The sequence below is a fragment of the Aplidium turbinatum genome, chromosome 7, assembly GCF_918807975.1.
Source record: "Aplidium turbinatum chromosome 7, kaAplTurb1.1, whole genome shotgun sequence".
In the NCBI taxonomy this organism is placed as follows: Eukaryota; Metazoa; Chordata; class Ascidiacea; order Aplousobranchia; family Polyclinidae; genus Aplidium; species Aplidium turbinatum.
In genome coordinates this window covers 8,864,976-8,878,496 of record NC_137478.1, presented here as the reverse complement: position 1 = coordinate 8,878,496, position 13,521 = coordinate 8,864,976, and the positions used below count along the sequence as shown (strand labels likewise).

Genomic DNA, 13,521 nt, shown 5'->3' with positions numbered 1-13,521 from the left:
GATTTATATGTTACTTACGTAGAGGAACAAAACTTTGCTATAATCTTTGCCTAACAATTTTCCTCAGTATCCTTTGTAAATACGCTACTTAATCTACTGTTTTGTTTTTTGTTTGTCGTATCCAGGCTTACACCCGGTGGTTGAAGATTTAGATTAAGTGGACGGGAAGGCAAGAAAGCCAATCTTCGTGTCCACCTTCAGGCATGCCTTTAAGTGTCCTGCCACAGACACAGCCGCATGCTCGAGCGGTGTCGAACCGGCGCCCTTTCGATTGCCGTTCCAGGGTTCTCACCACTCGGCTATGCAGCCGGTAAAACCATGATTCAACTGTTGATTCAACAATCTACTGTTGACCTCCTATGTTGATTGGAGTGCAGTTAGATAATGTTTTCCAGAATAAGATGCAGGGCAAAGCGGTGGGGCGGTACATCCTTAAAACTCCTATAGTAACTTATTTAATTCGAAGATAATATCATTAAAATAGCGACAATTTTCTTTATAATTTTGGAATCTTGAAGCAGTGTAAGCAGGAATTCGCGTAAAACGCAATTGATTTTTGTCCAATAGGCAAGTGTATGGTAAGATTTCAACAGATGCAATATGAGTGAGGGCTTTTCGTGCTTTAAGACAGAGTTGCGTTTTTCTGGTGAAATGGAACTGAACATCCTGTCCTGGCTAGCTGCGTTGGTTTTGACGCTTCTTCAGCAACACATGGTCGACTTACCCCATTTTTGTATTGATTACTAACCGAAAACACTTCTTACGGGCTTCTGTTTAGCGTTGTCTTAAGATTCTTCAAATTCTATCGAAGGAAGACAATCGCTTGCGTCACTGCTCCAAAGGATGACGTAAGTTGCAGGGTAATCCTCGAAAAGATCAATTGTCTTACGTCAGGAACCACCGGCCAGAGATTTGTAAAGCTTGGTGCTTTAAAAACACAATTTGCATATCAACCGCATCAACAAATGTTTCGAAGCACTGGTATCAGAACATTTGTCGAAGCAACCGCATTTCCATGATTTGACTCTTCACAAATTTTAGAATGTAAACAGCCACATTCAACACATCTTTAACGAATAATTTTTATCTATTTTGACATACAACAATTCATGGTAATAACAATCTGGTTCTATATTCGGAAGAGCTTAAAATATTCAAAGTAATACATGATATATCGTTTCATGCCAAGTAAAGACAAATTCCCTACAATTAATCTTCAGCAAATACTGTAGATCAAGTTACTAACGCTATCATTAAGAGTGTTGATATGTTTACCACTTGTCCATTGTAATGATGCATCTTCATCACGGTTGTACATTTTTATGTTAGGCTATGTCAAGAATTACTATCCGCTTTAGCGCACACACAAGTGCTAAAATTTCGCCTTGAGGTTGTCCACATGATTGCAAATTGCGGTATATAGAGCTGTCTGAGGTTTGCAGTAAGTTTTGATCTGGATAAATCTGTCGTCATATTCTAGTTGATGTGTGTTTGTGACAAATTGTTTTTGCAGAAAAACTTAATGACAAACTTTATTTCCAAGAAAAATTTTTCTTGCGATATTATCTTGAACGTTTTCGTGATTCAGCGTTTAATCCTGTGTTGTGATACTTTTCTTTAGCCCGGCTTTATCGGATAGCTCAAGCGAAGCGTATTTTCACAAACAAACAGTTAAATTCCATTCTAAACTCTTAATTGCGCATTTTCATGCACTCACTGAAAAAGTACCAGAGATCAGCACTTTACATACGACTTTATTAACAGCAAGCTGAATTTCAAAAAGTAACTATTTATAAGCAATGAAGCGTGTCATGCAAGACGAAAAAGTTTGCATTACAAATTTTTAATAAGTGTGTGAAATAGTACTTCAGAAAATACATGAAAGCACGCAAAACGAATGCATGAACTTCTACTATAGGCGCACACAATTATTTAGAATAGCAGGTTAAGTTTACTTCTTGCAGAGACGAGTGTACGATGTCATATTGTCTCTAAGCAACCTAATGTTATTGTGGTTTCAAGACATATAGCCGTTGAAGAATGAGTCATAGATGCATGTGCTAGCGAAATCATCATTACTTGCACATAAGCCAGTGCAATGTTAGTCCATGCAACATTTGATCTTTTCCGTTGGCTAATTCTTTGGATTATTTTGTTATATCTTTTTATTGTACAGTTGGGACTTTTGGCTTCTTTGTTCGTTCTCTGGGACCAAAGTTTTATTATTTTAGCACCCCAGAGATACCCTAATGTGTCTCTGTTTGTTGTTATTATCCTGTTTTATAGTTTGTTTGTTTGTTTGTTTTTTCATATATTTACCCTGCATTGCGGGAAAGCGGACTTGAGCGCTATGCATCGGTGTACGCCTTCCGACATACACCTGACCCACGCTGCAGCCGACGACAATGTCTGTTTCCGGTTGTCTACTCTACTTATTACTGAAATTTGGTACTACCCATTACTCGAAATCGATCACTGGGTAGAGGCAATTATCGTAAAGTTTCTTGCCCAGAGAAACAACAGCAAGTGCAAGTGGCTGGAGTCGAACATGCAGGCTCTCGACTGCGAGCCCAACGCGCTAACCACTCGGTCATTGCTTACCAAGACTCACCACAAGGAGGCTGACAACATGATTCTCTGGTATGGTAGCTGCCCTGGCCGACTTGGGTTAACCTTAATAGAATCCGAACAGGAGTCGGCCACTTCCATTCCAACATATACAAGTGGGGTTTGACTCTTTCATGGGCCTGCGAATGCGGTGCAGAGGAAAAAACTGCTAACATGTCATTCTTGAATGTCCCAACAAGGCAGAAAATGGAATGCATGGTATAACAGCACTGGACGAAGCTGCACTCATCTGGCTTTCCATTACCTGCTCTGAAACTTGAAGAATCTTGTCACATACAAAAGAAGAAGATTGCACAGTTTTGGTAGAGCAATTTGCTTCGTTAAATCATTTAAACAGACATATAGCCTAAAGCGATTCCGAGCTTAACAGAACTCTATGCTTGAGGAGCTCCTCATCTGTTATACAGATAGTTCCGTTTTGCTCTTTTATCTCTTTTGATTCTCTAGCATTTATTATTTCATTGCAATGTAATTTAGTATTTTGGATGCTTGACAATGTATAGACGAAAACTTTTGCAAATGTATTTTGCTGTTTACATCAAAATGATTGTGCTTTTCATTGTTCTGATCACACAACGAAAGTATACAACGTATCTTTTTGATGTTCCCCTGCACCACAAATTTACAAAACGTTGAAGCTTGATTTATCTTCACTTCACAAACTTTTGCCGGCCTGTATTGTCACAGAGAATGTTTCATTATTTGTGATTATTGTTTTCTTTATGGAATTGATTCTCTTCAAAAAATAACATACAGAAGTTGATCGTGTATCACAGGCGTAGAAGATCATAAAAATAGCCTATCTAAAAATTTGGTGAGAGCTTATTTTGCATTTGCATTATCATAAAAAAAAATTTTGAAAAGTAATTGTTTGTGCTATTCTGGTACCATGTTATTTTCTCATATTTACAACAAAAACACATTCCAAAAGAAATATCTTCATGTTTTGATGTGTTGATCTTTCTCTGCATCCTGATTATGAGGATATTTCTTATTATGCAAGTTTTCAGCTCAATGTTTTGACACGTGCTTTTGACATGTGCGTCACACACACGTGTTAAAACCACGCGTCAGACTAAACTGCATTTGTTCAGTCGCTGTGGAACGTATTTTTGTAACTAAAACTGCTTTTGGTGTTTTTTTAAACAAACGCTCTTGAAAATTGTTTGTAGGCAGCTACTCTATGTCTTAAACATAATGTAGTTGTTTCGAGCTTTTGATCAAAACATTGTGCTGGTTGAAAATCAATCTGCTTGGAGTTTGGAAAAGGCTGTTTAAAAGCTCCACTCTCCTAAAACAAATTGTTATTATTTCTGTACAAAACACATGCTTACAGAATTATTTTCACACTGTGTGCGCCTACATGCCAACAATATTTCTAATTAAAAACATAGGTTTGACCTTGTAAATTTAATCAATAAACCAAATTTAATTTGACTTTAAATGAAGATTAGCATTTTAAATAGTTTTTGTAAAATACTGAGCACATTCATGGAAAGTTAAAACTTAACATCCAGTTAATCTTTGGCGGTTGAGAAGTCGAACTAGATAGCACTTGCAGATAAGTTTGAACTAAACATTCCAGATAGGTTAAATGTAGCTATTTTAAGACTTAACATTTCGATGTGCATAATATTCTCGTATAAATATGATTAAAAGGCTGTGTCTTCGTAAGTTTTAGTAAATCTGATTCTACTGAATTGCTAAGCCTCACTTGTTGACTAGATGCTTTTTGCTGTCTATCGTTAATCATTCTTTCGATAAGCAGCAGTTAATAGCATTTCGGCTTGTTTAAAGCAAACATTCGAGAACTTCATGAATTAAGGATCAATTCCTTATCAGTTTAACTGGGCGAAAGAAACTTGGAATGCAGAATGGTGTCCAATTTACAAATCCTATTTACAAATCACCTAATTTAAAACATCACATGGCAGTGCTGGATAGAGATACCATGACATGGCTTCCTACCACCGTCCCCAAAATTTGAACAATTTGTCTCATAGGCTACGAAAGAAACAGAAATAAAATATCTGCCATCTAATCAAATCCTGAAGAGTTGTACAGACTCTGCCCAAAGGAAAAAATCTCACTTCTTCATCTAACTTATACGGCATTATATCAACCTTGCAAGTCGGCATTTGAACACAGAAGTTGAAAAGGAAAGAGCAAAAAGATGATTTTCAACACCAGTAAACAACAGAAATTTTTTTTGAAAAGTAGTCAAAAGAGTGGAAATATAAAAACAAGTTTACTGTGTTCATTTCATTTTTCAAAAACATGCTTATAGGCAGTGGGCTATTCAACCTTACACCCATACATTCATTGAAACTTACAGTACAAACGAATTTCTGGGTTGTTTTGTTATACTGGACCAGATCAACCATCTTTATGGGGATGTCCGAATATTATAACCTTAGGTAGCCTACCGGTAAGTGAAATAAAATAGGCTACATAGTCTACTTGTGCAAAAAATTGATAAACTTGAAAGTGAATTGATAGAAAGTTGAAAATTTATACAGACAAAATTTTGACAAGAGCAAACTTAACGTTTTAGTAGATTTTGGCTTAACCGTAGCATTTGTAAAAAGCAAACATCAGAATATAGCATCTAGTGATAATTCTTGTGATAGAAATTTACCTCTTTGCAAACAAATTAATGCCTATTATTTGTGAACTTTTTCAACCCAAAATGTGAACTTTAAAAAAAAACATTAAAGAGTTCAACTAGCTAAATTGATCAATGACTATTTTTCTAAATCTGTTTCTTAACATAAACATGATAATTGTATCTCTAACAACAAATAAACATGTCTCTTAATCCACTTTATGGAGATGCAAGTCAGGCGCTGCAGAACCTTTTCTCCATTGATTTCTCTGTAAAGATTGTTTTTTTTTTTTCCTTTTAAATGCAATCCTGGCTTTCAACCGTGCTATATTTATCATAATCAGTGTGTTAATATGGAGGCGTACAAAAGGTTACGTTGTCTAAGTGTTACTACGAAGTATTACTACACATTGTAGCCTATACCTTCAAGTTTAAACGATGGTGAACTAATGAGATTAGTTTTCACTGTAAGTCTTTTCCACAGATAAATTTTCAAAAGAAAGCGCTTTCAGCATTTCGCTAATCAAAAAGGGTTGTTTAGGCTGTAGGCTTTTGTTTTCAATTTTTAAGATGCCGTTTGATAGCACATGCAGATTAAGCACTATTGATATGGCTAGTTGCATATTTACTCAAAAGCGTAAATAAAAACTATTGTAGTGCTACAGGTTAAAACCGTTAAATAAAAGCATAAATGTAACGTAGCCTATTACTGAAAAGAAAAGGCTAAAAAGCCGGCTTGTTTTGTTGTCAGAGATATTCATTCTCTATTTTTTAATCGTCTCAAATAGCGGTGATGCTAAGCGAATCAAAAAATTCTTTGAAATTCTGTGGGGTAGGAGGCAAGGAAATGGTTTTTTTGTTCATCTTCAGTCAGGCTGTAATTGTTATAACCCAAATGCCACTTTGTGTTTCCGACGCACATGGAACAGGCGTCGCTGTAAAACTATCCTTATCTTTTGTTTGTGCAATCCACTACGTAACCTTTTCTACTGATAACATTATTTCAAAGAAGCAATGCGTGGTAAGCTATGCAATAAAAATTTAAAAAAAAAAACAGTTCTGAAGTTGCTTGTGCACGGGCTGTAGCCCATGATTTATCTTTGATGCCATTGTACACAGAGCTGTAACGGATGGAGAAAGAAATAATTCGAAGGATACAAATTCGAGACCAATACTCACAACACATTGCATTGGAAGCCATTGATTTTGTAACTATTTAACAGAATGTTTCTCGGCAGCCGATTTGTAGCAAGAATTGACAGCGATAGACACGTGGAAGAATTGACAGCGATAGACACGAAGACCGGGAAGAACGCCCCTTTCTTCACAATGTCCTCTGCCCTGGCGCCTGCTGGTTTTGTTGGCTCTTTCTTTGTTTCCACAAAGATAAGAGTTAAACTGACTGGTAAACCGGTGGTCGAATAAATTTGTGGTAATGTAGCCTATCAGTGCCTCTAGTTTCAATCGCTAGCCTCCCCGACCCAGCTGGGCGAACCTGCGTCAACGTCTGGCCAGTGCACATCCGTGCTCGCCGAATCAAAGCTTACTCTTCTCCAGTGAGTATGTATTACAATCCCACCTATATTTTTTGTTTCTATTGATTAATCGAGCCTCTGCTCCACATTTTTATTTAAATTTTGTTTGCTACGAGAGCCAAATTATCCTTAAATAGTTGACTCTCTTCCTCGTGGTAGACCCCAATTTTATCCGCTCTGCCTACTGGCAGACCGGGTATAAGAGTCAAGTACCTGCGCCGAGGTCGCGTGAGGGAGACGTGGGCGCCGCCCGGCGGTCAATTGCTGCCGGTTCCAGCGTCCACACGCGACGGGTCGCCCGGCCCGTCGCAGGCCATCTTTCTGGGCAATGCAGAAAGAGCCTGTCTCCCTGGCCCGCTCCGCCATTCTAAATTTGCGGACGGGTCATGTAACGTTTTCGATCCACACTCTCCCTCCACAGGTACCTCGACTCCTCAGCCTGGCCCCCGCGACCTAAGCTGGTGGACTTACCCCTCCGGGTGCATCGTCACCCCCAAATCACGCCGCTCCCCGCCGCCGCGGGGTGTGGCAGGCCGGTTTTCTAAAGTCTTCGACCTGGCTATGTTTGTTTGTGCTCTCTCGCCGTGTCAATTATTTGTACCCGTGCGCTGTTGATGCAAATAAAACAGTTTAACCGCAGAATACGGTGCGATACTGATGAGCCCAGCCTCATGGGCGAAACACGTGTCTATCGCTGTCAATTCTTGCTACAAATCGGCTGCCGAGTGCCGAGAAACATATTGTTGATTGGATGGTCTGAATGGCTAGCGTGGAAGCTACACCGTTATGGTTGGCGAATCGCAGCTGCTCGCTGTACTAGTGAGTGTTCAGCCTTGTGCTGATAGCCGGGAAGAACGCCCCTTTCTTCACAATTTAACAAAATGTTTTTTGTTTAGTTTTGCTGTAGGCTTTATAGCTAACTCAGTTTAATTATAAACTGGACATAGTGAATTTAACAAGTACACTACTATCAAGACAGTTCAATTTAATGTAACCAAGACATAATCTACAGTAGGTAGTTTAAATAGTATTTCTTTCATTGGGTCTTGCTCTGCATCGCAGATACTTCAAAGCATTTACACAATAAATTGCTAGTAGAAATGTTTACAGTTTTGTCATTTTTTTGTAACCAAAATATAATACGTTACTTTCGTGTAACCCAATGGATTGCTGGAATGCCAATGTTTTTTTAGGGTTACACTACTAAAACTTAAAACTTGATTTTGCAAATAATACAATGTTGTCTCCTGGATGCACGAAACTGGTACCATAGTGCTTTAGATCTAAAGACATTGTGGATGCTTGATCTGGATTCTTTGATCAGGAAAGGATTGTGTGATTTTTGTTTCTTTGTACTTACGGTTAAAATTTCTGAGAAATTTTTATTTGTTTTGTGTTTATAGAAGAGAACCCAACGTGTGAACGCTATCATCACCATGCTGTTAATCTGATTATTAAAAGCTTTACATGCCTCTTGAAAAATCTGTTAAGCCTATATACACAACTTGTTAAGGGTTGCCTTTTATTCACGTAAGGTACCTTGCTGTAAGCTGAATCGTCATCTCGCATTTGAGACCTACTTATAGCTGACTCCAATAGTGCAAGAATGCGTATTGCAATGCGATGAATACCGTAATTCATTCGATGTTTAAGTTTTAAGATTCTATTTGGTCTATCGTAATTCAAGATCTTTATTCTTCAAAAACTTTTTAATCCCATTTTTTACAACGAGCAGTGATTAACGTTTAGATTATTTGAATGTCTTTCTAGAATTGCTTGACTGGAGTTTACAATTTTTAGTACCAGCCTTAAGGATCAAATTACCTTGTTTTAAATCTATATTTCTATAAAATCCTGGCTTATGTCTGATGGTTAAGACGAAAGTAAAAGGACGGAATTTTCTTTCACAACTAAAAGGAAATTTTAAAATTTTCTGTGTCCACCACCTTTATCAGTTTTTTTTTTTTAAATTTTTTTTTTTATAATATAGCAGTAGGCTATACGGTAGATAAGTTGACATTGCTACAATATTAAACAACTTTAAATGCATGTTGCAGCTTACTTACAGTTTTTTGCGTACAATAATTTTCCTGAACAGCGATAGTTTGAATTTCGCAAAAAATATCAAAGAATGATGATCAGAAAAGGTATATATCATTTTAAACTATCAAGCGGAAAACGTGTAGCCTGCTTCAAAAGCTTTGCTCTCTTTTCTTCACTAACATTTATGTTGCTTACTTCTGGATGTACTCTTTCAACAAAGTGAACGGGAGTTACTGCTTAAGCCTTAAGAGATCGGAAAGAGCTGAAAAAATTCATTGATGAAGTGATAGAGAATGCAAGTTAACAGAACGAATGCTGTTTATAGGCTACTATGTTTATTTTTCAAGCCTAATCAATTTTGTTCTGCTGACAAAAGTGATATCTGACATTCCAGCATGTGAAACTTTTGGTATACTGTATAAAGTGTATATAGTGCGAATGTTCACTATTGTACTGATTCTAACTTATATTGTCTGTTCTCATAACCGACGAAATAAATCTTTTTTTCTTTTCTTAGCTCTTGGAAACCATGGGTTTCATCAGTAACACGAAAGAAATATATTAAATGGATCATTTATTTCTACTGATAAAAGTGAATGATTTTGTTGACAAAAACACAAATTAATAAAAAATTAAAATATCACAAAATTGCTGTTTAAAACGAAATAACATACAGTGAACATAAAACATCCTGAATTCGTAATATACTCAACTACTATAGGCATGCATTAAAAACAGTGTTTGAACAAATCGCCTGGTTTGTAAAATGGAAAAGATACTGTAAGATATTGGATGGCACTACTTTGCATTATACATATCACTAATGTGTTGAAACAGGTGCTGAAAGCCACATCAAATTAGTTAACGGTTGCTTGCAAAATAATAGCGTAAGCTGTTGTCAATGCTGCAGACAAAAAAATTTCAGAGCTATTTTGCAGACATTCAATGGTAATGGAGACGCTTTACACAATTTTGAATGAGAACGGTGCCTTAGGTGAGGGTTACAATCGATTTGCCCAAAAACATATACTGGTACTTGTATCACACTCGCAACAAAGCATGAGGTATGAATGTGTGTAACAGTTTGTGACATTCTGAGCCAAGTAAACAAACAGGAAGCTTGGCAAAATATTCGACTTCAAGCATGATACACAGTAACAGACCTTAGTGCATAGACAGTACGTGGAGGCAAGAGTAAATCGGGAAGAACATTTATCAAACATTTTACGATGACTGTCTTCAAGAAAGTGTTTAGACTTTTAGAAGGTTATCAAAGGTTTTTCTGGTAATTTCAGTGCAAAAAAATCTCGAAGAATTTTTTTCATTTTTTCCGGTCTTATTTTCTTCAAACGTCTTTTGCTCTCAAATTTTGAATTTCGTATCTGAGGAGGGTTTCGTAAAGTGGAGTGACGTAGTAAACACGGGCTTGAACCATGAGCTTGCTCAATTCATCATACATTGGCAGCATTATGCCTCTGATGAAGTGCTCTTGAGATTCGGAGACGTTTACCTGAGAAAAAAAGTTTACATTATTGTCTGAATGTAAGTTTCTATTGCTCTGTTCCCAAACTTTAAATTAAATTCTATCGCTAACAAAATACTAATTAAGTCTTATTGTGGCAAGTCAAAAGCTTCAAAATTTACAAGAGTAATCACAACCTTTGATATATTTCAAACAACAATTTTCGTAGAGTTATTCCAGGAACGAATTTCTTTTTCTGATGTCGCTTTTCATAATCATCAACAAAAATATGTTATGACGATCCTTGCAAACATTATGGTTGCTGATTTAGTGAAATTTTGTTAAAATTATTTCATGAAACTTTGCCAGTTGATAAAAAGTTATCGGCTGCTGTATTGTAAACAACTTAACATGGTACCTTAAATGATTGCTGCAGTTAAAAGAACTTTATCTTTTCTAATTTGGTTTCTTAGTAAGATTACTAGATTTCTTACAATAAGCTTTATCGTTTACAGAAGATAATATTTTATCGCACTGACTCATCGACGCAATTTTTAAACAAAAAATGATATTAGCCTTGGCCAAATCACTTATTAAATCAACTGCAACCGTTTTTCAGTTTACAGACAAGAAGATTACGGTTGAAATTAGCTTGTCGTGTATTTATGGCGCTAGCTTGCACAGATGGTTATCGCAAAATGACGTACGTGAGTTCTCGATATGTACCAAACATTCATTAAATAAAATCGACTTATTGGTTAGTCAGATTTAATATAGCTCTGATTAGAAGTTTGAAGGTAGGCTATATTTGAAAAGGCAAAACTGGCATTGGTTCAATTGCTAACATTGCTTTTAGCCTACTTGACTCGGGGTAATTAAACGCCTTTCTTGAACTCACTTAACAAAATATGAATTGAAACACAAGCTGTGGTTTATGCGCTAAGCGGTAAATATCATTCGTTTTTCGTACACCAAAATCTATGCCTTCTGAAGCCTTCAATCTTATTTAGTGTTTTGGGTCCGTTGGACTTCTTGTAAATTCTGCATTGCCACAACAAGATAGCCTACTAGCAGACGACATGACCGTTACAAGAATCCAAACTCACCATATCAGGATCCATGTAAGAGGTGACTGGAAGGCATTCTTTTTTCTCGCGGGCGTTTTGTTTATAATACTCAGCAAAAAGTCTTTCAACCCAAGGACCGGCAACAGCGTCGGGTCTAACTTCGTTGGAAACGTCAGAACATTTGATGATGACTTTCAGCAAGGCCATAACATGTTCGCTAAAGTAAACAAATCGAAATAAAAACTCCATCCAATTTTATTTTAGTAAAGAACATATGCAAACTTTGCTAAAAAGTATGTTTAAACAGTAATCAAAAGTTGAGAAAACAAACAAAGAAGCCACATCTTATTTGCTCGAGTCGCTTTGCAAAAATAAGAGAAACAGTATTCTGTTGGTGATGGTGTGCACTTAAACAAACACAGAGAGGTTGATGCCACAATAATGTCTCATTAACAAGCAAATGTACCAGCATGCCGCGTCTAATTCAATCAATGATTAACTTACCTATTTTCGAAGTCAAAACCAATTTCCAGGTAGCTTCTATAATCTTCCATGAGTCCTTTATGTCTCGCGAGATCGGTAGCAAGTATTAGTTCTCGAACATGCGACAAAACTTCATCACGGTTGTGAACATTTTTAAAGATATTGCGTTCTTTGTTGGAAAGGATCTGACACGTCACAGCAAAGTGATGTTGTTCTGTGAAAACAAAAGTTTGTTCAATACCTTCCTATCGATCCAGTTAATAATACAAAACCGATAATTAAAGTATCTCGGCTATAAAAAAATTGAAAACTACAATTCAAACATGGAATGCCGCATGCTTGGATGAGTGCCACAAGAATGGCAATGATAGCAAAACAACAAATCCGATGGCAATACTTTTGCAAACTTTTAAGAAACTTACCAAGAATGCTTTGATAGTTGTACAAGATGGCTAGTGGTGTTCTGGCGTGGCAATGGTAAGAATTATTGACGCCGGGGTGGTCGACATCATGGCAAACGGCGGCTGTGAGTAGAGCTCCCATGTGGTCGACCGAGATCAGTTTGCGAAGTCGAAGCTTACACAGCATGCTGTAAGCCATCTGCAATTACAAGAATGTATTGTAAGCATATTGAAAATTAAATCAAAATTTTTGAAACACAGTATTTTGTTCATATGGTCATATAACTACCTGAGTTACGCAGAAGCAGTGTTTGAAGTTGTGGTATGGGTTGTCTTGGTACATATCGCGAACGCTCAACAAAAACATTCTTAGAGTAGTTTTTGGTATTTTCCAAGCTCGAACAACCCCAAGATCTTGATACATGTACCTGTAACCAAATAAAAGTCTTTAATAAACAACCAAAATATTAGTTTATCATAAAAAATAAAATTTAAAATTTTACAAACTTTAACCCATGAGGTTTGATTTCTCAATAACATTGTCCGCTACAAACTATTTGGTCTTAGCTTTAGTATTCCTTTAACTAATTAGTTTTGGATTCATAAGCAAAACTAATTAGCCAGTTTATAGTCTGTTAACTCACTCGATGTGATCCACCATGGAGTCTTGATCTAAACGCCAAACATCAAAAACTGGTTCGGCCAAATCATGTTTGATCCCTTTTGGACAATGGACAGCTTGCACGTCAGGCATCATGTATCTTTGTTTTTTAACTTGAACTTGAAAGGATAATTTTGGATTTAAAGGTATTCGATTACGTTGGTCTGACAATTGAGGACAGATATCAGTTTTTATGGCAAGTTATAGAGTTTTTTAATGATAACCTGAAAAAAAAACATGAATTAAATAATTTCATAAAAATATAAGTAAAGCAAAGTTACGATGCTTTTATACTTCAGTCAATCATAAGAAGAAGCATACAGTGTCAACCGTTTTGCAAGTAAGCTCTTCTTTTTAAGACGACTTTCATTTTTTGAGCATATCCCGTTCTGAATCTACAGTATTTATAGCATTTGCCAAGCGGTTTCCAGGCGAGAAAAGCATAAAAAAAGAAGAAGGCAACGACCCACAAGAGATAAAAACTTCAGAGTGGCGAGGTCGAATAATTGCGATTAAATGTTGATGATGCCCGAGATGTGACGTATGTTATGTTACAAGCAATGAGGTAAAATCTTTATGTTGAATGACATGAAAGTGCAGCTCTGTCCCAAAATTTGCAAAGACAATAACATCTAT

At 36.7% G+C, this 13,521-nt stretch overlaps 1 protein-coding gene across 1 annotated transcript; it reads right to left on the bottom strand.

The window, feature by feature from the left end:
• Positions 1 to 9,374: 9,374 nt before the first annotated feature.
• LOC145774178 (high affinity cGMP-specific 3',5'-cyclic phosphodiesterase 9A-like) lies at positions 9,375 to 13,105 on the bottom strand. Its single transcript, XM_082585351.1, has 6 exons — positions 12,869 to 13,105; positions 12,514 to 12,652; positions 12,246 to 12,423; positions 11,845 to 12,037; positions 11,380 to 11,557; positions 9,375 to 10,321 (listed from the first exon to the last, which is right to left on the bottom strand). The coding sequence occupies exons 1-6, from the start codon at positions 12,979 to 12,981 to the stop codon at positions 10,157 to 10,159; spliced, it is 966 nt and encodes a 321-aa protein (XP_082441477.1). The 5' UTR covers positions 12,982 to 13,105; the 3' UTR covers positions 9,375 to 10,156.
• Between the last annotated feature and the right edge of the window lie 416 nt (positions 13,106 to 13,521).

What these genes read in the sequence shown, in the direction of transcription:
- LOC145774178 (XM_082585351.1), bottom strand. Translation starts at nt 12,981, where the DNA reads ATGATGCCTGACGTGCAAGCTGTCCATTGTCCAAAAGGGATCAAACAT. An exon ending in CAACTATCAAAGCATTCTTG is followed by an intron (nt 12,038 to 12,245) that starts GTAAGTTTCTTA and finishes TTGTTTTCACAG; the next exon opens with AACAACATCACTTTGCTGTG. An exon ending in GGTTTTGACTTCGAAAATAG is followed by an intron (nt 11,558 to 11,844) that starts GTAAGTTAATCA and finishes TGTTTACTTTAG; the next exon opens with CGAACATGTTATGGCCTTGC.